Source organism: Bactrocera latifrons, unplaced genomic scaffold (genome assembly GCF_001853355.1).
Source record: "Bactrocera latifrons isolate USDA-ARS-PBARC rearing strain unplaced genomic scaffold, ASM185335v1 scaffold_126, whole genome shotgun sequence".
Classification (NCBI taxonomy): Eukaryota; Metazoa; Arthropoda; class Insecta; order Diptera; family Tephritidae; genus Bactrocera; species Bactrocera latifrons.
Window position 1 is genome coordinate 286,718 of NW_017534697.1, and position 24,102 is coordinate 310,819.

Here is a 24,102-nt window from a genome sequence, read left to right on the forward strand (position 1 = left end):
AATTTTTGCAGTTACATTTGATTTCAGGAATGAAGACTTCCTTTCACGAACTCCAAAGTTTAGCAATCACAACTTCACTGCTGCTAACTACACTTTTAGGGTAAAATTTTATATGTTTCTGCACTGTGAGGGCCAATGGCTAGTAGATGGAAGATGTAAAATTTAAATCTCGGCGGCGAAAAACCGTCAGCCGTCTAATTTGCTTCATCATTTCTCACTTATTATTAGCCCACAACGCTGTTTACTGACATTGAAAACGTACAAAAACAAATACGCGAGCAAAAAGTTCAAGGCAGAAGCGTAGATTGTCTGCTTAATCGCTTGTTCAGTCGCTCAGTGAATTATTCATACCTTCTGGCCGCTTATGCTCACACACACACATACATATATGAACGCATTAATGCCCGTCGAGAGTATGAATTATAAATATTTATTAAAGCTTAATGTGTCTGCCAACAACCGCAAACAGCAACAACACTGACGACCCACAAGAAACAAGAAATACAAAAGCGCGAAATCATTTTGCCCTGTCAACTTCGATATTACAACAGTTATGTGAAAATTTAAACTAAACAAACAAAACTAAAATCCGAACGTAGACCGCAAGCACTCTCCCTTCATGCCGAGGACGCTTAAACTTTTACGAACACAAATAAACTCTATATTCGTATATATATGTGTGTGTATATGATATACTAGTATATAAGCTGTGTATTCTGCCTCGCCCTCTCAATGATGCGCTGAGAGTTTTCGCAATTTTCCATTCACAAACAGCTCCTCCGCCGCAAACGGTGGCCTATGGCGCGGGCGTTAATCCCGAGCTCACTGCTTACCTCATGACTTTGAATGTGGGCACCAATGCACAGACATATGTTAGTATGGTATATGGTCTGTGTTCTACCACATCCAATCGAATTGATTGCGGAAATCCTTGAAGGTGTTCACATGGAATGGCTAGTTGTGCAGCCCGCCGGCTAGTGCAAACCGCGCGTTCCCTGAGCGTAAGCAGTCATTATCGGTTTGACCTGACGTCACTTTTGCTTTATTTAGCACTCCTTTTGTCACTGTCGTGATTAGTGCTTGGCTTGACTTTATCCGCTTGGATTGTAGTTTTTTATTTGCCTGTAATTTCTTTCATATTTTATTGACTTCTGTTGGCAACCTTTCTGGACAAGAAAACTTCATTGTTTTAAGGGAAAGCAGCAAATTTTTTATGTTATTTCAGATTTTAGAATCTATTCAGAAATATTTGTATAAATCTAAGGAATGTTGTTGGGAAAGGTTCGAGTTGAAAACGCAGAGAGAGCCGTCAGGCTGTTGGTTTAAAGCTTTCTATAAATTTCTGCCGCTTCGGTCAACTTTTAAGGATATCTCGATCAATAAAAACGACGTGAGCTATTCCGGAAGTTGTCTGATATCTTAAATTCTAGCAACCGCATAAACCTAATCCTCGGAAGAACTTAAAATTAGCGCTTCGTTCATTTGTGATTGAAATAATCCACTTTTCAAGCAAAAATAAAAAACCTCATCAATTACTCTTGATATATTAGATATGTAGAAAAGGGATCTGAGTAGAATATGATGAACTCAAAAAATGTGTTTTGAAAGTAAATGAAAAAACTTTAAAATTAATAAGAAAACCGTATATTTGTTTAAAATCGCAATCACTAACCATTTTGGATTGGTGTGGCTAAATCGTTTGATGATGGAAACTCCGTAAATTTAACTGCTCCGCTTTTGGAACTTATGCTTGTGCATAAATTCAATTTTGGTCTGCAGGTAAGCTTCGTATTTCTTATATTATATTATGCCCATTTCAGGGTTATAAAACAAAGAGTTTAAATCGGTGCCCCACTTGTTGAGTCACTTGCACAATTGAGCGCGAACTGACTATCGCGCGCATATGTCGAGACCGAGAGGATTTTCGTCACTTTATTGAGCCACACCGGCGAGTAGGCACGCGGAACGAGCGATAAGCGACGTGATGACGAGACAGACTTAACTATGACTACACTCGCACACAAAAAAATAAACGAATGTTTATTTTCACCATTGCATTTTGCACTTGCACACTCAAGCCGACGGGTCGATACGGTTTCAGCGATTTTCCGGCTTCACTTCACGTCATGTTTTGTGTTGTTGCTTTGTTTCAAGCAGGCCGGAAAGACTATGCACCGCTTTTTTATCGGTGACTTCAATGGAACGGCGAACTGTTCACTATTTTTTTGCAGTGCTTTGGCTAGGGAAAGCTTTTCAACTCATTTGCATGCACTTCCCTCCCTCTCTCTCTCTCTCTCACTCCAGTTTTGTCGCAATTTTTTATTTTATTTTGTTTTTATTTGCGTTTTTCTTAACTTTTCTATTGCTTTCGATTTAGTTTACACTCTTACTTTCAAATTGCCCTGAAGATTTCTTTTCTTGGTGAAATAAAAAATGAAACTTTATTTTATGTATTTTTTTACTCCATCCGTCAGAAGGACATCAAAAGCAGAGTTGTAGAAATAATTAAAATTTATTTTCCCGACAGCCTGAAGGCTCCCACCGTTTACTCTTTGTTAATGCGTATTTTGGCCAGCTAAGCTTAGAAAGCCTCTTGCTGGCCCGATCATTCTGTTCTAAATTAGATATGCCTATTAGCTCCTTTGGCACTTCCTGACTGTATAAAATGATTTGTGTAAGCATTGGACGAATTGAATATCTTCAAAATGTTACTCAAGCAACGCTTTCACCGACACAGAAGTATTTTGGCCTAGTCGAAGACCAATTAGTAAATCATTTAAAACAAAAATTTAAATTCTTTCCACCTGTTTTCAAACACATTTTTCTCTCTTCACTATTTCGGGTATGCTTTTGGCAAAAAAGACTGTCTTGGTTGCACGTTTCCCTTTGGTGCGCTTTTAAATTTTGTTTTCGCGTTTAAAAAATCGATTTTTTCCCTTCGGTCGCTGTGTGAGCAAGTTCGTCGTGTTAATTTCAGCGGCCTTAGACGTGCGATTTTTCATGCATACATGCATACAAAAGCACATGTATGCATGTATGTGTGTATGTGTATGTAAGCATACAGAAGTATGTTGCCAGAGCTGCGCTGGATTATTCTTTACATGAGGAAGCTCGTGTGGAAAATCATATGAACAAGTACAAGTGGTGTTCTGAGGAAGACATATCTACACCCTTCAGGTGTGTGACCACTGTGGCATATACAAACGTTGCATCGGTTGTTGCTGCTGGCGCTTAGGATGCGAATAAATCAAGAAAAAGCATTCCGACACTAAAACACTTACACACACGTACATACATACTTACTTACTTACATATGCATGTAAACTTCCACAGTGCTCATAGCATTTACAAGTACAACAAATATATACGAATGCACATATGCATGTATGCATATACGTATGTATAGCTATGGTAGAACATTGACGTTATTGTTAGCGGTGCTGTTGCCTGTGCCGCATTACTCATGTTGCTATGAACCTACTGTTTGCTTGTTGCTTGTTGTTGCTGCCACACAATAGCTCACAACGGCTCGGTGGTTGTCAATGACCTACTCTGCCAAATGGTGTGCAACAACAGGCGAGTCTTTAGCGCTTGTTCCTTTGGCTTAGCGAGTTCGTTGTGGCTGCCTGAAATTGAGCCAATTCTTCGTAAAGCACAAAGCCACGCTTCCACCTATTTATGTTCATATATGTATATATGTATGTATATGCATGTTCATGCTCGTGTGGCAACATATTTAAGGTGTGGCCAAATATGACCAAACAAACCAAAAGCTGCCACACGCCAAAGTCAACGATTTAATGTGAACACTTTCTTTGCTTGAATTTGTCACACTGACTTTCTACCTATTTCAGTATTCAGCTTTGTTTTTCGAACAGACATCTCACTCAGTGCAAGATTCTAAATTATCGCATTTTAAATCAGACCATAAACCATTTTTGTCAGAGCTTTCGTGTTTTTTCCTTGAAGCATTTTTTTTGCGATTTCAGTTAGAAATTTGTTTGAACCTTGGTTTTATGAAACCAAATGTATGAAAGAACATGTGGAGGTTTTCATGGTGCTTTTTTATTAACATTTACAATCAGCAAAACATTTTTCATCTTCCCGAAAAAAGATTGGGAAATGACTCAATATGCTAATAAGCATCAGCTTTAAATAAAACATAATGAAGTTTTCGTGAAATGAAAAGCGAAATCTGAACTCCAAGGTTGAACACGCTTTCAAAAAGCTAACTTTTTCAATTACATGATCAACTACAAATCTAAGTTTCTCATACTCTAGCAATATGTTGCTAATGTGTATACTATTGTTGTTCACCTAGTGGTGGTTTGTAACACCTACAATTAGTCGAGATAGATATAGTATATAATGGGTGAGGTACAAGTTGAGGTACTTTTTTCAATGGTCCTTTTTTGACTTTGACAGCTCACACTTTAGATGTGTCTTAATGGTTGAACTTCCTTACGAAAATTCAAGTTCTGTATAGAATGTGTTCAATGCGCTTCGCTCAACTTATGGTCAAACTAATAGGCCTGCAGAGTGTACTGTTCGCAAACCATCGCCTATCTTGAGACCTAGCATTAATTAATCGATAGTTTTCAAACGACATCACTTCCTTCTTTGGTCTATAGAAAAGTTTCACAAAGATCCGACATTTTCGTGGCAAATTTTGCTCAACGAAGAGGCACATTTCTGGCTCAATGGGTATATAAATAAACAAAATTAACGGATTTTGGACGAGAACAAGCTGAAGAGATTCAAGAGCTGTCATTTCTTTAAAAATGTTATTGCGCCATTTTAACCGACTATTTGGTGCCTGAAATTGAAGCTCGTGATTTCGACGGCATTCGGTTTCAACAAGACAGTACCACTTACCACATATCGCATTATTCAACGGATTTATTGAGAAAACACTTCGGCGAGCAGAAAATTTCACTTTTTGGGCCGGTCGATTGGCCACCAAGAACGTGTGATGTCACACCATTAGATTTTTTCCTGTGGGGATATGTAAAGTCTAAAGTCTATGCGGACAATCCCGCTGCGAGTCAGGCCTTGAAGCAAAACATTTCGCGTGCCATTCGCCAGTTTCCTGTCGAAATTCTCGACCGAGTCAACGAAAATTAGACTCAACGAATGGAGCGTCAAACATGTTATGTCGAATGGAAAGGGGCGCAGGGTCTCGTTTCAATAAATCAAATAAAATAATCAGCTAATTTATATTCTCGTCTTATCAATATTTTCTGTTCACTTCTAATATAAATATTTTGCAAGGTAATTTATTTATTTATATGCGTAATGAAAAGTTTCAATTTTTGTTACACGTTGCAATTTTACCTCCTTTCCCTAGTGGTATGTGAATTTGTTTTACATATTTGATTTACCAAAGAAGTCATCCATTTAAGTAGTATAATATACAACATCTGCGGACCTAGTTGGCCTCGTTCAAAGTTCTTTGCACAATGTCCCACTGGAATCCAAAAGCGGACCAGTTTCTCTCCCAAAGAAAGAAACATTTTATTTTCGGTTATGAATATAACAACATGAAATCGATACTAGTTTCAAAAATCTAATTTGTGGCGACACACCACAAGTTTGGTACTCGCTTACCCCAAATGCTTACTTTTAACAATGAAACCAATTTCAAAATTAAAATTCCGCAAATAACTGAAGGAGCAGCCTGAGTTCTGTCTAGTTGGCGGCTATGATCCAGCACTCTTATTTCAAATTTCATATGTGTTGCTCTTGACTCGGGAGCACTCCACGACTCAAGTGGAGCACATTTTAAATGCAAGCGTGGGGCATTGGTGACCTTTGAGGAGTGTGGGGAAAGCGAAGCGTGCAAAAAATGTTTGTGGTGCGATTAAATGTGTAAGCAAGCGTTGCGACTGTTCTATCATGACATAAACAGGCGGCATTAGTGTTCAAATGTAAACAACTACATATTCCCACGCACCCACACTTACATATGAATATATGTGAGTGCATTGTACGTAGTTCAACTTAGTGGCGCATGGTATCAGAGGTAAATACATATGAGCCCTAGCATCGTGCCTTCTTGAATGTCCTATGACAAGTGAACAGTGCAACGACGGCAATAACAACGGCAATGTGCCAGCAAGTAGTCGAGTACAAAGACCACCTTGTCAATTATTTCCATGTGTGTGTGCGCGGGGGTGTATGAACAGCTGGAATGGTGTTATTGTTAAGTGAAGCGGACAATTGGCTTTGAGCTGTCGCTGGAGCTAACAAACGGTTTTGCAAACAAAATAAACTTTGTTGCTACAATATTTGCGAGTATTCAATGGTCGGCAGACGAGCTACAGCTAATTCTGTGATTATCATCTAATTTTATAGACCCTGCTTGCGTTTCGATTCGAGTAAACACTGAGCGATGATAAATGACTTTCATAGTTCAGCAAATGGAGAGGTAAATTATTATTGCGCCGACAATACCGATAGTTATGACAGTTTGAGATTGAAAAATTTACAAGCACATGCACATCTGAGACATAGCAACGTTAAATAATTTAAAGTGATGATCACTTTAACCAAATTAGAGTTTGGAAAAGAATTTTTCTAGGCAAAATAATTAAAATAGAATTTTTTTATTATTTTACTCATGCATGCACGGTTTTTTTTATTTTTTTTTATTTATTTTTTTTTTTATTGGAGAAAGTAACCTTAAGCTGTCGGTTATTCACCAGAAACACTAATAGTCTTTGTAGATCTAATTGAGGAAAGCAAATTAAATGAATTTAGTCACACTCTTTGTCAAAGTTCATTGTCTCATTTGCATATATTTAGTTAAAACAGTGTGTTCTTTGCCCTTTGTAAGAACACATAGTATAACAAAACACAGTACTTTTTTCTTAGGCAATATGCAGCATTACTCTACCGAGCCGAGCTCCTCATGCCTTAAGGAAATTCATCTTGAAATTAGGAGAGTTCGAGACGTTCAGATTGTGATTACTTTTTCAGTACAGTATCTGGCGGACTCTTATTTGTATATGTATATGAGCGCACAATTTTGAAATTGTCAAATTACCTAAACTTGCTTTTTATATAATTTCTGTGTCTGATTATTCAAAATTCTCCATTACTTTGTAGCAAAGATGCAACACAATTATTAAATATTCTTTTATGTTATTTATGTTTCAGCTGACATTTTAGCCCTTTGATTTAACTTGTTGCTATCTATACATTCTTGTCTTCAATCGGAATTCACTAACTGCTTAAAATGAAGCCTGAGCCCTCTGTGTATTCACAATTGTTAACAGTTTGTGTGGAACTATCTTATCACACGCCCTAATGCGTTACGGTGGCGTATACGCGACGTGCACTCGTAAGTAGGAAAAGCGCGCAGATTGTGGAGAGATGCCTTGCAGCTTACGTCTTTAAGTGACCGAACCGACGAAAACTTTCACCAACGGTATAATACCGTTTTAAATATTTGGATATTGTGTACTTTTAATTTCAATATTATATTTATTCGTTTGGCACTGTTTCCCGTTAAAGAGGTAATTCGCACATCAAAGAGCCGTCAACGACTGAAGATTTTCCATGCAGTTTGCACTATAAATATTGCAGCACGATTTGCGACTCAAAAGGATGTTCGGCAGTTGAAGGATGATAAGCTTTTGGGAGCATAAGAGAGCCGAAATCAGAAAGGAGTCGTCGAATTACTAATCATGCGCAGTTGGAAGCGCACAAGTACTCTTAATTTCTACAAAGAGAATTGGACGATTCCAGGAGGGCAGAACACCATCGCTTGGCCGCAATCACACTGCAGATGTTAAACTAAAGTTGGAACGATTCTTTAATTTTTTAAAATGATTTTTATTTGCCTAACCTTACAGAAATCATAAATCACCAGCATAATTTAACAACAATATTTACAGATGAAATTTTTAACCAATGTAGTTCGTACATTTATTACATTCTCGTGATTCATAAAAGAAGATACTTCACTTAGTTTCCGCTGTGGCCCAGACTGTAGCTGTAGCCCAGATGGCCGAGCTGACTGAGCTGAAAGATGTTAGCCGCTGCCGGCGCACTGTTTCCGCTGAACGCATGCAGACCATTTTTGACGCCCTGGAACTGATAAATTTTTTCACTCCGTTCAAGGCTGTAGGCCGGAGTATGGGTTGGTACTAATCGCGCGACTCCACTCCTGTAACCCGTGCTATTGAAAGCACTCAAATTATCATCGTTATTGTAGAGAGGGCTTCTGGCTTGAGCAGAGGGTGTGAAGAGCCGCTGCGAGGATACCGCACTTTTGCTGGGATACTTGAATCGCATGAGCCGGAAGTTGATCTCATCTTTGTTTACCGTTTCTAGTGTGAAGCGGTTAAATTTCGAGGACATGGCATAGACTACGTCACTCTCCCATGGTGATGCACTTATATCCGCCACGAACTGCAGCGCATCTACGTCGTAGAAGAGCACCGCCTGTTGCTTTGTTTGTGGATTCCAAGACACGATCGCAGTTTCCGTTACCGGGCTGAAGAGCAGGCTTCCATCCTGTGGCGCAAGGTATAGTGGAAGACCTTGAGAGGACTTTTTACCAAGGAAGCGTATGGGCAAAATGTCATGCAAACGTCGTGGTCCAGCGCGTAGAGCATCTTTGGTAATGGAGAAGATGCTGCAAAAATGTATGCAATTTAAATTAAGCTAATTTATTCTTGTCAAAAATTTCTATATTAAATTTTGATCTCTTCGGTATAAAGTGTAATATTTATAAATTATATATTTATATTAATTTCATTTATATCTTAATCTAATTTTATTGAATGAAGAATTTAAAAACTCTTACCGGTCCGTGGCCAGTGGTTGGAAATAAAGTATTCCGCTTACTGTGTCGAAAGCTAAACCAATAATGCCGTCCATAATGAAGAACCGGTCATTTAGCACTTGTACCAAGCCCAGATCGGGATCGGGCCACATAGCCGGGTGTGAGAGCCGCCACATCATATCACGTGCTCCGTCGTACACAATTATCGCTGACCAATAAATAAAATGATTTCAAATATAATGAATAATTATCAATCTTCTTAACACAGATTAGTAATAGAGCATCAATATCCTCTCCTTTAAATATGCAAATAATTCCATGCAAATGCTATTAATGTGAGTAATTTTGCAGCTTCAAACTTACCAGGTTTTACAGTATCCGCGATGTAGACAAACACATCGTCGCATGTTCCTGAAATAGATGTCGTTTCGTCAATGATCAGATTGACGAGGATCGACTGGTTGCGCAAGACATCTCCCTGTAAATGAACATTTCCCAATAAATATTAACGCTACTACTGCGTCTTGAAGGTACTCACTGGAATGTCGATGCGTCGAACCACTTGATCTGTATTCAAATCGAATACCAGTATTTTGGGTTGGCAAGTTTGCTCGGAGTCTTCGAAGGTGCGTGAGACACCGGCGTCTAAGATCCATAAACGGTTGCAAGAATCGATGCGCATGCGATACACCGACACCAAATATGAATCGCTGCAGTTGAACGAGCTGCGGCCGCTGACCGTATACGACCAGTCGGGGTAAGACTACAAATTAACGTGAATTGTTGAGTTAAAGTGCAAAAATGTGTAACTTTCATTGATTGCGGCAGTCAATGCAGCACTTACACGCAAGATCGGTGACTCGCTGTAGTCCACCTTCGGTACATAGCTGACGGTTGTCGGCACGCCGGCAAAGAGTTTGGGTGTAGCAATGTAAATCCGATCATAACCCACTGTCATACTCGTTGGCACTATAGTCAGCGGATTGTAGTAGTTGGTGTCGGAGACGGGTGCATTTTGCGGAAATGCATACGAGAAAAGCTTCCATTGCTTAACAATTTCCAAATTGGATCGCACGGCCAGAGAGCGTGCCGGCCTAAACCCGCCAAACAACACGTTGTGGACAATCAGCAGTGTCACTATGAAACCGGTGCGCACGCGCCACATATTCGTTCGAACATACGTTTAGTTTACGACGTTTTCCTGTGGAAAATGCTTGTGTCGGGCCGATTAAACGCCTCGCTGATTTGGTGTATGGCAAGCAGTGACAGAGTTTTTGACAGCTGCGCTTTTAACTATCGGCACCATATACAATATAAACGACTGTTGTTTGGTGAGTTAATTGGTTACACAAATTAAATAGTTCTTTTAATGGCTAAATATTATATATATAGTCAGTGGCCCGATTGCAATTAACATAGCAAACTAATTGCCTTTATATTTAATAACATATTTAATTTTAGTGGCTCTTCAAAAAAGCTTGAACCATTCTCTAAAAGGAGCTTCGGCAAAAGCGAAAGTGAATTCACTGAAACATCTACCAGCATGGAGTTACTTATCTTAAATTACAATATGCCAAAAATATTAGAATTGGTTTGAATATTCTTCTAAAGTCTGAGGATTTGTATTCTGTCAAAAACCACAACTATTTGCAAATTATACCTTTTGACACCGTTTGTTTGAAAAGCCTAACCATGCTAGATTTTTTTGATAATTATGAAAGTTCCGATTACTCCCAACATACTACTTATGTGAAACAAAATGTTTTCCTATGGTCTATAGCTTAAATACTATCGATTTGTATACCCTATTTGAGACTTATTTATTTCCACTGTTGTTTATAGTGAGACAATGGTTAGAATATCATTATTAATATTAATATTATTATTATTTAATTTTTTTTGTTGATACTATATTACACAATGACTTTTATTTCAGTTAAGTGAAATAAAAATGATAAATTGACTGAACAGCAAATTTTCACAAACACAAGTGTAACAGAGACCAGATACTACTCCAACAAATAAGCACTTGTCTTTTGTTTTTTTATATTTAAACAATTTTGATCATCCAATCATAATATTAGCAATTTAACACATTTTGCTCGCCGCGATGAAGCCAAACCATTCACACCGAGACTTATCTCGGGCAATTTGTTCGTTGTAAGAGACAAGGCACAAACGGAAATATTGTTGAAAGCCACACATATCTATGTATTATGTAAATGTATGTATGTACATACTTGTGTAACTCAAATAATATCATTTAATGTATCGTGGACGGAAACACAGCCAGCTTGCACTCTCATCGAATTACATGCGCTCAATGAGCATAAACGGCGTAGACATATTTACGCACCGAGGTGTGACTATGTAAATACTTGTATGTGCGTATGGTCACTTCAGCGCACGTTTCGTTCAAATCGCAATTTTCAATTGACCACAGACTGCACTGACTGCACGTAACCCCTGCGGCGCGTGCTGAGCAGACGAATCCGCTCATACAGAGATAAGCACATGTGCATGAAAAATACGTACATATTTACAATAACACTAGCATTCAGCGTATTTCCCAAAAATTAACAAAAAGCAATCCAATAAATTATAATTTTTTTGGCTCACCAATTCAGTAAACATTGAAAATGGAAACTTTCATACAAATATTGACATGGGTATATGTGTGTATCCATTGCTATTGTTTCTCGATATCAGAGCCCCACTTTCTACTTCCATGGGGAAATATTATTTTTCTGGAAAATGATGCGCTTTCTGCAGGGCAAACCATTGAAACTCGAAAAACTGCTCCAAATTATTTATAGCTGAATGCAAAACTGTTGTCAATATGAAAATATTTTTATAACAATGGTACTGTAATGTTAGAATAGAGATATTTTAAATAGTGAGATATATCCAAACTATATACGAGATAAAGAGGCTTTTTATCAGTAATGACGAGTCGCAGAAGTTGTTGATCACCAACTGCTATTGCTGATTGTAACAGAAACAACAAAAAGCATTAACTTTAGTTGTAACCGGTGATCCAAGTAGAGCTATCTTTTCCAATAGCCTCTTCTTTTTTTTTTTGACAGATCACACGTCAGTCGTGTCAAGCTGTCATGTTATTTTTGTGCACTATTGTTTATTATTTCATCATGAAGAAACCTACGTCTGAACAACGTTTATAAATCTTTCAACTTTGTTACGAAAATTCACGTTATATAAAGAATGTGTGTTATTACTCAGGATTAATTATTGAATGTTACTCGATCAAACAGACCACGTACAGCACTCTGATAAGAAAATCTAGCAGTAAAAGCTGAGTGTACACGAAGACCGTGAAGAGTCGTAGATGCGGTCAGTATTTTTCAATATCGGCATTTCCGACAAATGAGCAGTTTCTTGAAGAGAAAAGAAACATTCCGAAAACTTAATACACCTAGTTCTAATCCTTAAATATATGAAATAATTATAACGACCGACAAGGACTTAGTTCAAAGGAAAAAACACGATGATACTTATGATAAATTAAAATAAGAATTATTGAATTGACGTCCAAACATTGACAGACATTATCTAGAAGAGAAACTTTTCAACATTTGGTAAAAGAAAAAGTCTTAAATAGTTCAGAATTGCAAGGTTTCCCTAATGAATAATAGAAGTTTGTTTCATATTTCTGAGTGCACAATGTGTGGCCGCCTTCTACATTGAATTCATTACTAATAAAATAAAATAAAAATAAAAGTTAAAAATGTTTTCATACATATATGCAAATATGTATAATTACATATTTTAAGAATTGAGCTCAGCCATGCTCTATTTATGCCGCAAAGGAACGATTTTCTATTTTGTGCAATAAATTGCTTATAATTATTTGAATTGTGAGAGATACTTGTATTGATATTTTATTATTTTTATATAAAGTAATTGCGGCAGGTCGTGTGTGCGCTTGCTCTACCTTCAAATATATGTTATGTTAAACATACTATATATAGTATAAATTAAGCCAATTAGAGTGAGCAATAAATATTCGCAAATCTAAACGTTGTGACCGCACCTGTGGGCTTCAATATCAGGTATTTCTTGGGTATCGAACGTTGTGTGAACTGCGCTTGATGGATATGTCTCAGTGCAAAGTGTTTTGAGGCGGAGACAATGAAGCAATACCAACAATGACAGCTGTCAGGCTACTATGAATCGAATATATTTTATAATTTCAATTTATTACATTGAAACAAATACTTGAAGTGAATTATTCACCTGTCGTCTCGAAACTGGCAATTCGTTTTCTACCGTAGAGAGGTAACCAGTACGTTTGCTTCCATTGGGAAATAGCTATAGATTTATGTTTATACAATCCGGTACGTATGTTTGGTGTTCTTATAAAACATCCTTTCATTACTGCGCTTAGAAGACATTCACTTCATATGAACAAGAAATTAAAGCTGCAGCATGGACTGGTGGTTCAAGTCGAAATATAATATAAAAAAAGCTTTGTCAATAACTTGAGTGACTTTGGACGAGAAGTTGTGCTTGAAAATGCCCCACTTCGAGTAGAGATAAATTGCTAACTCGATAACTCATGACAAACAAAAGCCATAGCAACAACTTACATACATACCCATTGGATCGACCTACATAAGTAGATCAAAAGCCTCGATATTTGCAAACCTCTCATGACTCACGTATAAGTAAATATGTACACATTGTAGCGTGACCGACCGGCCAGCGAACTGAAGCTGTAGGCGTTTAACCAACTGTTTCGCGGTAGCTCCATTTGTGCTCGCTTTATTGCCCCGGCACTGGCTGCACGTGACTGTCGCAGCTTGCCGCGGAGTTTGAGTTTGTGCACAGCACTGAAGCACCGCGCCACAACATTCAAATTTAAAGTTTGAGTAGTTCGATTGTTTTTCAAGTTTTTATATGTCAGTTTTGGCGTCTAACATATATTTGTTGTTTTTTGTATTTGTGGTTTTTTTTTCTCTGACATCCTTGTGGCCGTTTGTGCCGAAAATCATATGCTGAAAATTTTGAGCTGGTAAACTACTCCTAAGCTATGCGCTGCAGTTTAATTTAATTGAACAAACATAGGGTAAACATCAGGTGTACTGAGCCTTACAAAAAAAAAAAAATAAAGTACATCCACTAAAACAGCGGGACGGAGTCTTGAGCCCAAGGAAAATTGATATGTGTGCATTTATTTCGGAGTTAATTGCTTGAGTTTTACTTTATGCTACTAAGTGTATATATCAGCACACGAACAATGGACGTTATTAAACGAATAACAAAGTAATATTAACCACGTTTAGTTAAACGGCAGATTTTTAGCATGAGCTGTGGCACATGAGAAACGACAGTAACGGCAGTTAGTAAGTAGTGCACGGACATTTCAGCGGTTATTTAATTGCTGCAGTTTTAAAATTACACAAGAAAAAATTTTATGATCAGATGATAGAGAATCACAAAACCTAATCAAGCATTATTGTATGTGTGCTTGGGTTAGTTACAGATATTCAGGCTCATTTGCTTTATAATCACAAGCTCTCTTCAAATTTGTTTTAAAAGGAAATTCATGTTTTCATTTAATTAAATGATTAAGGCTCACTGTGGTTTATAGCTAATCTACTTATATTGTAAGAGTCATTTATTGATTTAATCCCACACTACTTCGCATTTAACTGCTCCGTGCGATTTTTGTATTGCACGGTGAGGTATAATCTTCATATTAATTCGCTTAAAACCCTGAAAGAAATCACGAAACCTTGTCATTTGTTAGTCATACAAGTGAAATTAACTTCGTTCATCCTTACATTTGATTACACCATTTCTTCCGTGAGAACACAAATTCCGGTTTAAATACGATTCGTTTAATTTAAGCCATGGGTGGCAAATTACGTAATTTTTACAAATCAAAATATGACTTTCCAAGATATCGCCATGAATGAAACACGGCTTAGCTCAAATAAGTACATACGTGGAGTATGTAATACACAATTAGAATTCATATTGATTTAAGAAAACATTAGATGTTTGGTGAAGAGCTGAGATAACTGTAGCACAGTTTAATGTGAACTGTATTAAATTATAACACATGGAACGGTATTAGATGATCTTTCTCATTGAAGCTGTGCAAAAAAATGATACATTTATGGAGCTCAAGCGACTTCAAGTCTAAAGAAGTGTACATAACCCTCTGTTATCTTGCTCAAATGTCATTTAAATTTGCACTCATTCAACTAAACTCTGCAAAAAATTAGCTTAATGCCTCAAAGGTTGTCGGTGGTCCGGCATTGAATGTTTTGTTAGAGTAAACAGCAAATAGCCGTCTTATATCAACCAAGAGCTGGAAATCAAAAGTAATTTACATATGAAAAAGAAGGCGCGCACCACTCCACGTAATTGTCATGTAAATGAGAATTGTTGAAAACAAGTGAATGGCTTAGCGACTGAGCTAACCTGTTATTGAAATGAATTTAGCGAAAATATTTATTTTCTTCGAACCTTTGAAAAACACGAGCTAGTTCGGCAGATTAAGCGGACACTTCTGTCGCTCTTTTCCAACAGAAGTTCTAGAGTGCAGCTTGTTTAGGCGGGAGGGGCTCATAGCCAACGATATTGCTCACTAGCAATATCATTTGCATGAGTTGTTTGCATTCGCCAAATGCATAAATGCCTGTATCGTGCTGTAATTGTGGCTTTTCACATTTATTGTCTGTTTGCTCACGCCCGAAAGTGCCCGAACTCAGTTATTTTGACAAAATTCAACACATGTTAATAGTGCCTAATGGAGGTTGCATGGAAATTAAGTCATCAAAAGTATGAAAAATTCAATTTGAATTGGCGCTTTAGTTTTCTCATATTTGCCACTTTAAGCTTATTAAAGCGAGTTTACGAGCAAAATATTCAACTAATTGATATTGGGTATTCGTGTTGGGTGTGAAATATAGCTGTTGTGTACAAGTTTGTTAATTATAGAGTATAAGCTCTCGGCACAGTGAGCACTTATTTTTGGTTTTCCAACAATGTCTTAGATTTCTAAACAAAAAAATTGGTGGGTTTGCGAAACACGTAGAACAAAGCAGTTTAAGCTGTTTCAACCCCTACTGCTATTATGAGAGAGAAAAGATTTAGTGTTTATCACGTTTTCAGCCGTTTAATATCAGCTCCGCTGCAGAGAGGACAAACTAATAAATACTATTTTATATAAGATCTCATTGCATACAGAATGGGCCCATATATTCTTTGTTCTAAAAAAGACGTTCCGTCCAGTGAATATTTATTTTTATTTTATTAATATTATAAAAATATCAACTCATCTCGATCGTGGAAACTATAACCTCTTTCAAAAATGTTGATTTTGTACTCAGGTCATATGTGTCGACCTCCTAAATGAGACAGATTTCGTATATCGGAGAGAATTCGCCACATATCTACTCCGTATGCCTTTGCATGTGTGTAATTAATTTATAGTTGCCGAAATGCTTGTCTAAAATCTTGATGTCAATTAACAGCTATTATTTAGTGAGTTCATGTAAAAACAAGAAAAAACGTTAACTTCGGTTGCACCGAAGCTAAATACCCTTCACACGAGCATTTATGCTAGTAACTACATATGTGTTCACTTTGTATGGAAGCTATACGCTATAGTAATCCGATCTGAACAATTTTTTCGGATATTATATTGTTACCTTAAGCAGTAATCTATGCCAAATTTCGTGAAGATACCACGTCAAATGTGAAAGTTTTCGATACAAGAGCTTGATTCTGATCGTTCAGTTTGTATGGCAGCTATATGCTACAGTGAGCCGATCTGAACCATTTCTTCGGAGATTACATTGTTGTCTTAGAAAATAATCCATACCAAATTTTGTGAATATATTTTGTTAAATGTGAAAGTTTTCCATACAAGAGCTTGATTCTGATCGTTCAGTTTGTATGGCAGCTATATGTTATAGTGGTCCGATATCAGCTGTTCCGACAAATGAGCAGCTTCTTGAAGAGAAAATGACGTGTATAAAATTTCAAAACGATATCTTAAAAACTGAGGCACTAGTTCGTATATATACAGACAGACAGACGGACAGACAGACAGACGAACATAGCTAAATAGACTCAGCTCAACATACTGATCATTTATATATATACATACTTTATAGGGTGCCCGACGCTTCCTTCTGGGTGTTACAAACTTCGTGACAAACTATATATATATTGTTCAGGGTATAAAAATGAAAATCAAAATGATTAACTTAATAAAGACGTTAGTCACTCGTTAATCACGAAGAGGAAACAAATCGTTATTCATACGTCAACATGCCGCTTAGGCATTCCATCACGTCACGTTGCCTTCATTGGAGTCAGAGCACATTTGTTGTCTTTGCGGCACGCGAGTGCTTTTTGAGTTTTTGAAATTATCCGCCTATTTGCCGAACAAGTTTTTCCGAAAACCTTATGCAAAACTTTAATGACTGCACGTGTGATCACTTGACCAGTTATGCCTCACACATTTAATGATTACGAATTTACACATACGCCATCGGTTGCCATTGACGTTGATTTGGTAAATTCGCGATCAGAAGCGAACGGGTTTCGGCATTTATTAGATTTGCAAATCTGTCGCCCGCTTCGGAAAAATCTGTAAATATTTTAGCATATCAAATGCATGTAACGACGCTGCTGCACAGTCGTGTGCGGCTCTATTTGATTTCCGATTTACACCTATTATTTTAATGATAGCTATTTGTTTACAGTCTTGTCTAACGCATAAGGAAACCATTAAACTTACTTAGGTTGACATTAAGTGTCATGTGGCGCGCTTTATTGATGTTGTTGCTGACATAAAGTGCTTATTGCAATTGTTGCTTTCACTGAAGAGGCAGCAAACAACCTACATATATTTCGCAAGAGTTAGAGTTACTTTAAAGTCTATCATTTTACAATAACAATTTTGGATGATTTGCAAACATTTGGCAGATCAATTGGATAAGTCTTGAGTGGGCTTTATAAAAATTCATTAGGGTCAAATTATTACAAGGAGAAGAGCTTGCGGGCTTACTGAATATTCGTCAAGGAAAGAAACAAAGACACTTATATATATATTATTTCAACACTAGCGCTATATATCGAGATAATTTTAGAATCGAATTTTTTTCATGTGGTCACATTTGGTCCTATTTAAGCTAAGACAAGCCGTTGTTTTAATAATAAATGCGAAAAGATACTGTGCCCTTCTGTTTATCCAACAGCAATCAACTTCTTCGTTAAGTCATATTGAAGTAATTGTAAATGCATATGTACATGGTAAAAATATTTGTTTATAGTTTTCTGTTTAACAGAAACCAAATGACTTCAATAAGCTAATGTATATAAGCCATGTTCATGAAAGGAGCTTAATGAAGAACGTTTCTTTACTGATTGCAAGATCATCGTTTTCTTAAATATATTATATACACTATTTATCAAATTTGCATTTCTTACACTCACAGTTTTTGTTTACAAATAATCGTGTTTTTCACCACTGTCACACAGAAAGTATATCACGATTTGTTTTTCCGTTATTTTGGCTACAAACGTTGACGAGTCCTTTCAGCCAAAGCCATTCACCTTCATTAGTTCGTGCGCTAAGAGTGAGAGCAGCGTGAGCCAGCGTACGTCAGCTTGGCGCGATAACCATGAACCGACTGCTTTTGCCAATGCACTTCAGCGGCGGTTAAATTCAGTTACGCTCTCCAAAACCACATACCACGCGTAAAACAGCGAAATCAAAAGCAGACAACAAGCGCTCAAACATGCAAAATAAACGAGCGAAACAATTGCAAACAAAATGAAAAGCTAAAGCCACTGCCGACACCACACACACACACACACACAGATGCAGTAGCGGACAAGCGCCGCGCAGGCGCAGCCAATAGTTTGACATTCACACACTCCAATGAGCGGTAAATTTAATGCGAAACTAATGCGTGTCTAGGAACATTTAATTAGACTAAGCTTGAGGCTTGTAGAGTTGATAAGCTGGCGCTCGTTGTCTGCAAATTCTCGCATTTAGTCGAACATTTCCGTATTGCATTTGAAACGTTGCGTGCGCGAGCCATGCGTAAACACATTCTTCATTTTTATAATATTCAAATAATTAAACCTATGTGCTTGCAATATTTTTGGGGCACATAAATTTACGTCAAACATCTTCTTGCGCAATTATTGTTGAATGCGTTGACGCTTGATTTTTGATACATTTACCACTCTGGCCAGTGTTTGCGCCAAACTAACTGGTTTCTTTGTGGACTTCGGTGGCGTAAATCTCCGCCCGCTGCAAATATGCATCGAACGCCAGTGACAGAAAGAAAACGGCTTTTTAAATATTTTATCGCAATTGCAAGGCACGCTCAAACACACACACACGCATACCTGAATATGAATATATGCAAGTTTAAGTACTCATTGCAAGCATCAAACTATCGCTGTCCCAACCATATGCACTCATAAATATGTCCACATGTGTGTATGCGCGGCTTGCAGCAAAGTTGCAGTGAGCGTGGCTTTATTTAATTACGGCAAGCATTCAAGCATAGAATAGCAGCCGAAGATATGTGTTTGTAGGCGAATTAGTTGGATTACTTTTTAAATATTTTCGCAGTGCTTTAATGTATATTATTATTTATATGCAGGAATGTGTGCGTAACCGGACTATAAACCTGTGTTCGGCAATTAAGTACTTAATTTTTATGATGCAGTAAATTCCGAATTACATAGATTATTCTTTCATATTTGCACTTGTGTTTGTGGGTATGTGTGCACTTTTATTTTGAGTAAACTTTTGGAATGGCGCGTCAAAGTGGGCACGGCTCTGGTCACTTCTCACCAGGCACCTGATTTATCGCAAACATTTTTGATGTATGTATGCCATAGCAGRTCTTGTCAAAACTGAAAATTTTCCACAAATAATCTATAACTAAGGAAAAAATATATAAACAAGTAAGGAAGGGTTCTGTTCGGATTCAACCGAAAATTTTATACTCTTGCAACTTGCAGGAATCATACACTGACTGGCATATGCGGCTTGTTGTAGTTTGTTAGAAAAACGAAAATCATTATATGTAGTACTAGAGGACCCGTCCACGTTTTACTATGGCTGATACATTGTTGTGATACGATCATTTTCAAATGATTCTTACACAAATTCTTATGATTTAAAATATAATTTTTATATTAATGAATTGTATTGAACTTTAGCATATATTGATTAAAAAAACAGTAGTATCCTATGTCCTTACCCTGGTTCTAAGCTACCTCCCCACCAATTGTCAGCCAAATTGGCTCAGCCGTTATTTTATAAATGGTGTAACTAACACGGTTTTCTTTTATATATATATACATATGGGAGTTGAGGTAGTATCGACCCGATTATATCTATGCCACACACACAAAAATAATCAATAATCATTTGAGGCAAGGTCAGCCGGATGTTCGAAAATCCTGATATTATCAAGGTCAAGTTTTTGTCCAATTTTATGTATTTTAGGCAAAAAGATACACCGTTATCAGTAAAATTTTCAGTGAGATAACTAAAATATTGGCCGAAATATGCAGTATAAAGTCACCCGGGGCTCAGGAAAGTATTGACCCGTTTCAACCCGTTTTGCATACATAAAGCTACTATTGTAAGGAAAGGATTCTGTCTGAATTTCTAAAAAATAGAACACACATTGAACGATATTTTCGAAAAAAGTCATGTATCAAAAATGGGGTCCACATATTCGGTACCTGGCATTATTCACTAAAGGCATTATTCGTGCAAAGTTTCATTAACTGCTTCTTGATGTGTGTACTAGAAAATTAAAAAAAAAATGGGCTATATGGGAAGAAGCCGTAGTTTAAGTCCGATTTCGGCATTTTCGCACTGTCACCGACCGAGCAGGTTCTGAGGTATATGATTCATCAAAAAGTGTGCGTTGCCGCGGGCTTCGTCTTCCCGACTCCTTTAAAGCCTTCTCATACCATATCGGAGGTAAATTTAACGTCTCTGGTGTATTTAGTTATTGATTTATCACGCTTTTATTAGTTTTCACCGGTAGTGTTATATGAGGAGTGAGCGAGGTTATCATCTGATTTCATCCAATTTCACACTGTCTTATAGTAATTTAGTTGGGCAAATTTGGTTGTTGTAGCTTTAGTGGTTTAGGAGATACGTACATTCAATTTATTAGATAACAGGCCTATTCCTACTTTTTCATATCTTTTCTTCACAAGTGTCCATTGCTACTGCGTTCCTCTGTACCGAATTACAGCTTTATATCTTAATTTAGTGCTTAGTTATGGCGCTTCGTAGGTTTTCAGTTAATGGTGATTTGTGGGCGTGGTAGTGGCCCAATTATGTCCTTCTTCGAACTCATTACTTTTTGTACTAAGGAAACCGGACACCAAGTTTCATCAGGATATCTCGACCGGACGGACGGTACAGGATGTTACCTATAGGCAACAACCCTTCTACAAAATTATTTTACACAAACGTAACACTTTTGTAATGACTTATTTTTACAATAAAACAATTCACTGTAAGCTTACACAATACACCAGACAACGTAATGCAAAAAACCGCGCGTCAATAAATTGAAACAACGGGACTTAGAAGCATATATGTACAATGTTGATTATAAGCAACATCGGGCATGAAAGGATTAAAGATTAAAAGTCACTTAAATATACACTGATCTCTTAATGGAAATCGTATGATTGACCACGTATGTTCCATGTACTATAGCCATCTACACAGAGTTAGCGCCGGTGACGCATTTTAGGGATGTTGCCTAAATAAGCTTAATTATTTGTTTATATTGAATGAAACGTTTATTAATTAGGACAATAAAATTAAATAAATATTTCCTAAGTACTCACCTCCTCTCAGATCCTCCATTAACCATTGACTATCCCAGCCACAGTTACATAAGTATGTACAAGTATGTATATATGTATTTCGCAATTGTTGCGGCAGTAAATAAAAAAAAAATTAATGAGACTTACATACATACATATATACATATTTATATTTATTTTCGCTAACCAGAGATACGAGTAACTACTTTCAAATTAAATGTAGATTAATATTATAGCTTCGATATCCGTATACAGTGAAATGCGTCATAACCGGACTGTGCCTAAAAAATAACATTGTATTTATTTTGAAAATTCTTTATTTATTCTTCCAAGTCAATTTCATCCCCTTCAAAGTGATCCCCACTAGATGTAGTACATTATGCCAACGGATTTTCCAATCTTCGAAACACTGGTTGTAATCACTTTCCGGGACGGCCTTCATTTCAGTCTTCGCTGCGGCTTGAATCTCTTCTATCGTATAAAAACGGTGTCCCCGGAGCGGTCTTTTGAGCTTGGTGAACAGCCAGAAGGCGCACGGCGCCAGATAAGGTGAATACAGAGGTTGCGGAACGATATGGGCTGAGTTTTTGGCGAAATGATCATTYAATGCAAATTCTTTGCTCAACAAATTTCGACATCGCAAAAAACGAAAAACTCACTTTTAGCAGCTCACTAAACAACGCGTATCTCAAACACTAATGAATATTTTGTCATAAATATGACTGACAGTACTACCAACCTAAAAAAAAAAATAATTCTCCAAATCCTTCGATGCGCGCAGTTTAAATTCAAATGTCACCTTATTTTTGGGCACAGTTCCGTGGGTAAATAAAAAACCAAAAACGAATGTTTTTCTTTATCGGAAAATAATACATCATTTTTTTTTTCATATAATTCAAAGGAAAAAAATTAATTTGTTTAAAATAATCAAATTTCAACCGTTGATTTTCTTATATGATTAGGTTTACGAAGCTAGCATTTTAAACCTTTTTTGAAGAGCTTTCAATTTCTTACATCCATAGAAGAAAATATGTTTTCAAATAGTTGGAAGCGAGATATATTTTTCTATCTGATAATAAGAAAAAAATAGTAAACCGTTGGGTGGAGGAGAGAGAGCTTTATTTAGAGATATCTATGAAATAATTTTTCAAAAAAATAATCACTCGTTTTTTTTACCCACCCTACTATAGGTGTATGTATGTATACTTAATAAAATAAATCTAGCAGCTTGTAACGGATATCCACTTTTATTCAGCGTCATACGAAATAGTCTACTGAAAACAAGAACACAATTGCCTTCACCAAAAGATTTGCAAGCGCGTACACAATAAACATACATATATACAAGTCATTGAGCATGGTTTGCTTATTCGCACAGTTCTTGCATTGCTGCAAGTGAATGAGTATGAAACACACCCAGTAGCAAAACGACTATAACACACTTCATATTCTACGGCAGCCTCCCAAAACGACTGTTGAGTTAGATAGTTGAAACTCAAAACTTTTAAATTTGCATTAGGGGATGTACAAATGTAATCTATATTAAAGAAGCTTTGTAATCGACATTTCCCGAATATTAGGGATTAGCTTTTATAACAAAACTTCTATACATGAAATAGTGTTAAACTATCACTTTAAAACATCGTTATATTGTTGGGATATGAATGGGTATGAGCAATTTACTTACCATAAGTACTACTCGGTACTAAAATTGTTCGGATTTTTGCGCTTTATGAATGGCAACTCTTGGTCTTTGAAATTTAAAATAACCTTTCTTTAATTATTATTTGTTCTTATATAAAGTCAGATTCTTTTCATTACTTTTCAGCACTTTATGATTTTGAACCCAGTGGATGCTCAAACTCACATTTTGAAAGGCATTTTGCGAAAAAAAGACGAAATGTGAATTAACAAATGCTTCGGTACGAACTATCATTTTACGTTTCCAGGAAGTCCTCAGTATCTTACGAATTTCCAAACATACTTTTGATCACCCTGTATTTCTGATGAAATAGTTTTGTTCCAGGTAGCAGCTCGTGCTATTTGTTAACGACGAGCTTTCCTTCATATAGCTTATTTGAAAAGCTTTGCAAATAAAGCTTTCAATGAGTAAGCGCAAACAAGAAGTATACTCAACCCAGTAGCAGATAAAGTTGCCACAAGCTTTTTGACATATTAACGCTTTCTGTGAGCTATGAATCCAGATAATGGTATGGAATTAAATTTTGTCACACTCTCTGAGCTGATAACCGCTAAAATTATTTAGATTACGAGTAGTACTCAGTATTACATACAGTCATTTAACCTTCAACAAAAATAAAATAATCACTGAGTCAAACAACGATAATAATCAGTAAAATATCAATAGCAGTAATATGTATATAGGTGTTATGATATTATGACGGACTTCTCTTTGGCGCAGAAATATGCGATTATTCTTTCTC

At 36.8% G+C, this 24,102-nt stretch overlaps 2 protein-coding genes across 4 annotated transcripts in view; both read right to left on the reverse strand.

Annotated features, from left to right (window-relative positions):
* Positions 1–7,581, reverse strand: part of LOC108978718 (guanylate cyclase soluble subunit beta-1) — a 95,322-nt gene extending 87,741 nt beyond the window's left edge. The window contains exons 1-2 of one of the 2 annotated variants that reach the window (XM_018949123.1): positions 7,391–7,581; positions 1,673–2,412 (exon numbers count right to left, since the gene is read on the reverse strand). In XM_018949123.1, the coding sequence (XP_018804668.1) occupies positions 1,673–1,675 (3 nt within the window). In that variant the 5' untranslated portion in view covers positions 1,676–2,412; positions 7,391–7,581. Of the gene's footprint in view, positions 1–1,672; positions 2,418–7,390 lie in introns of both variants that reach the window. The other variant, XM_018949125.1, reaches the window with a different exon arrangement.
* Positions 7,582–7,815: 234 nt separating this feature from the next.
* LOC108978754 (major royal jelly protein 1-like) lies at positions 7,816–18,456 on the reverse strand. Of its 2 annotated transcripts, none has more exons than XM_018949198.1 (6): positions 18,269–18,456; positions 9,636–10,084; positions 9,330–9,554; positions 9,155–9,269; positions 8,813–8,999; positions 7,816–8,641 (listed from the first exon to the last, which is right to left on the reverse strand). In XM_018949198.1, exons 2-6 carry the CDS (start codon positions 9,954–9,956, stop codon positions 7,969–7,971), a joined length of 1,521 nt encoding a protein of 506 aa, XP_018804743.1. In that variant the 5' UTR covers positions 9,957–10,084; positions 18,269–18,456; the 3' UTR covers positions 7,816–7,968. The 2 variants fall into 2 exon arrangements, with proteins under 2 accessions (XP_018804743.1, XP_018804742.1); XM_018949197.1 differs by having other exon boundaries at positions 9,636–10,112.
* Positions 18,457–24,102: the final 5,646 nt, after the last annotated feature.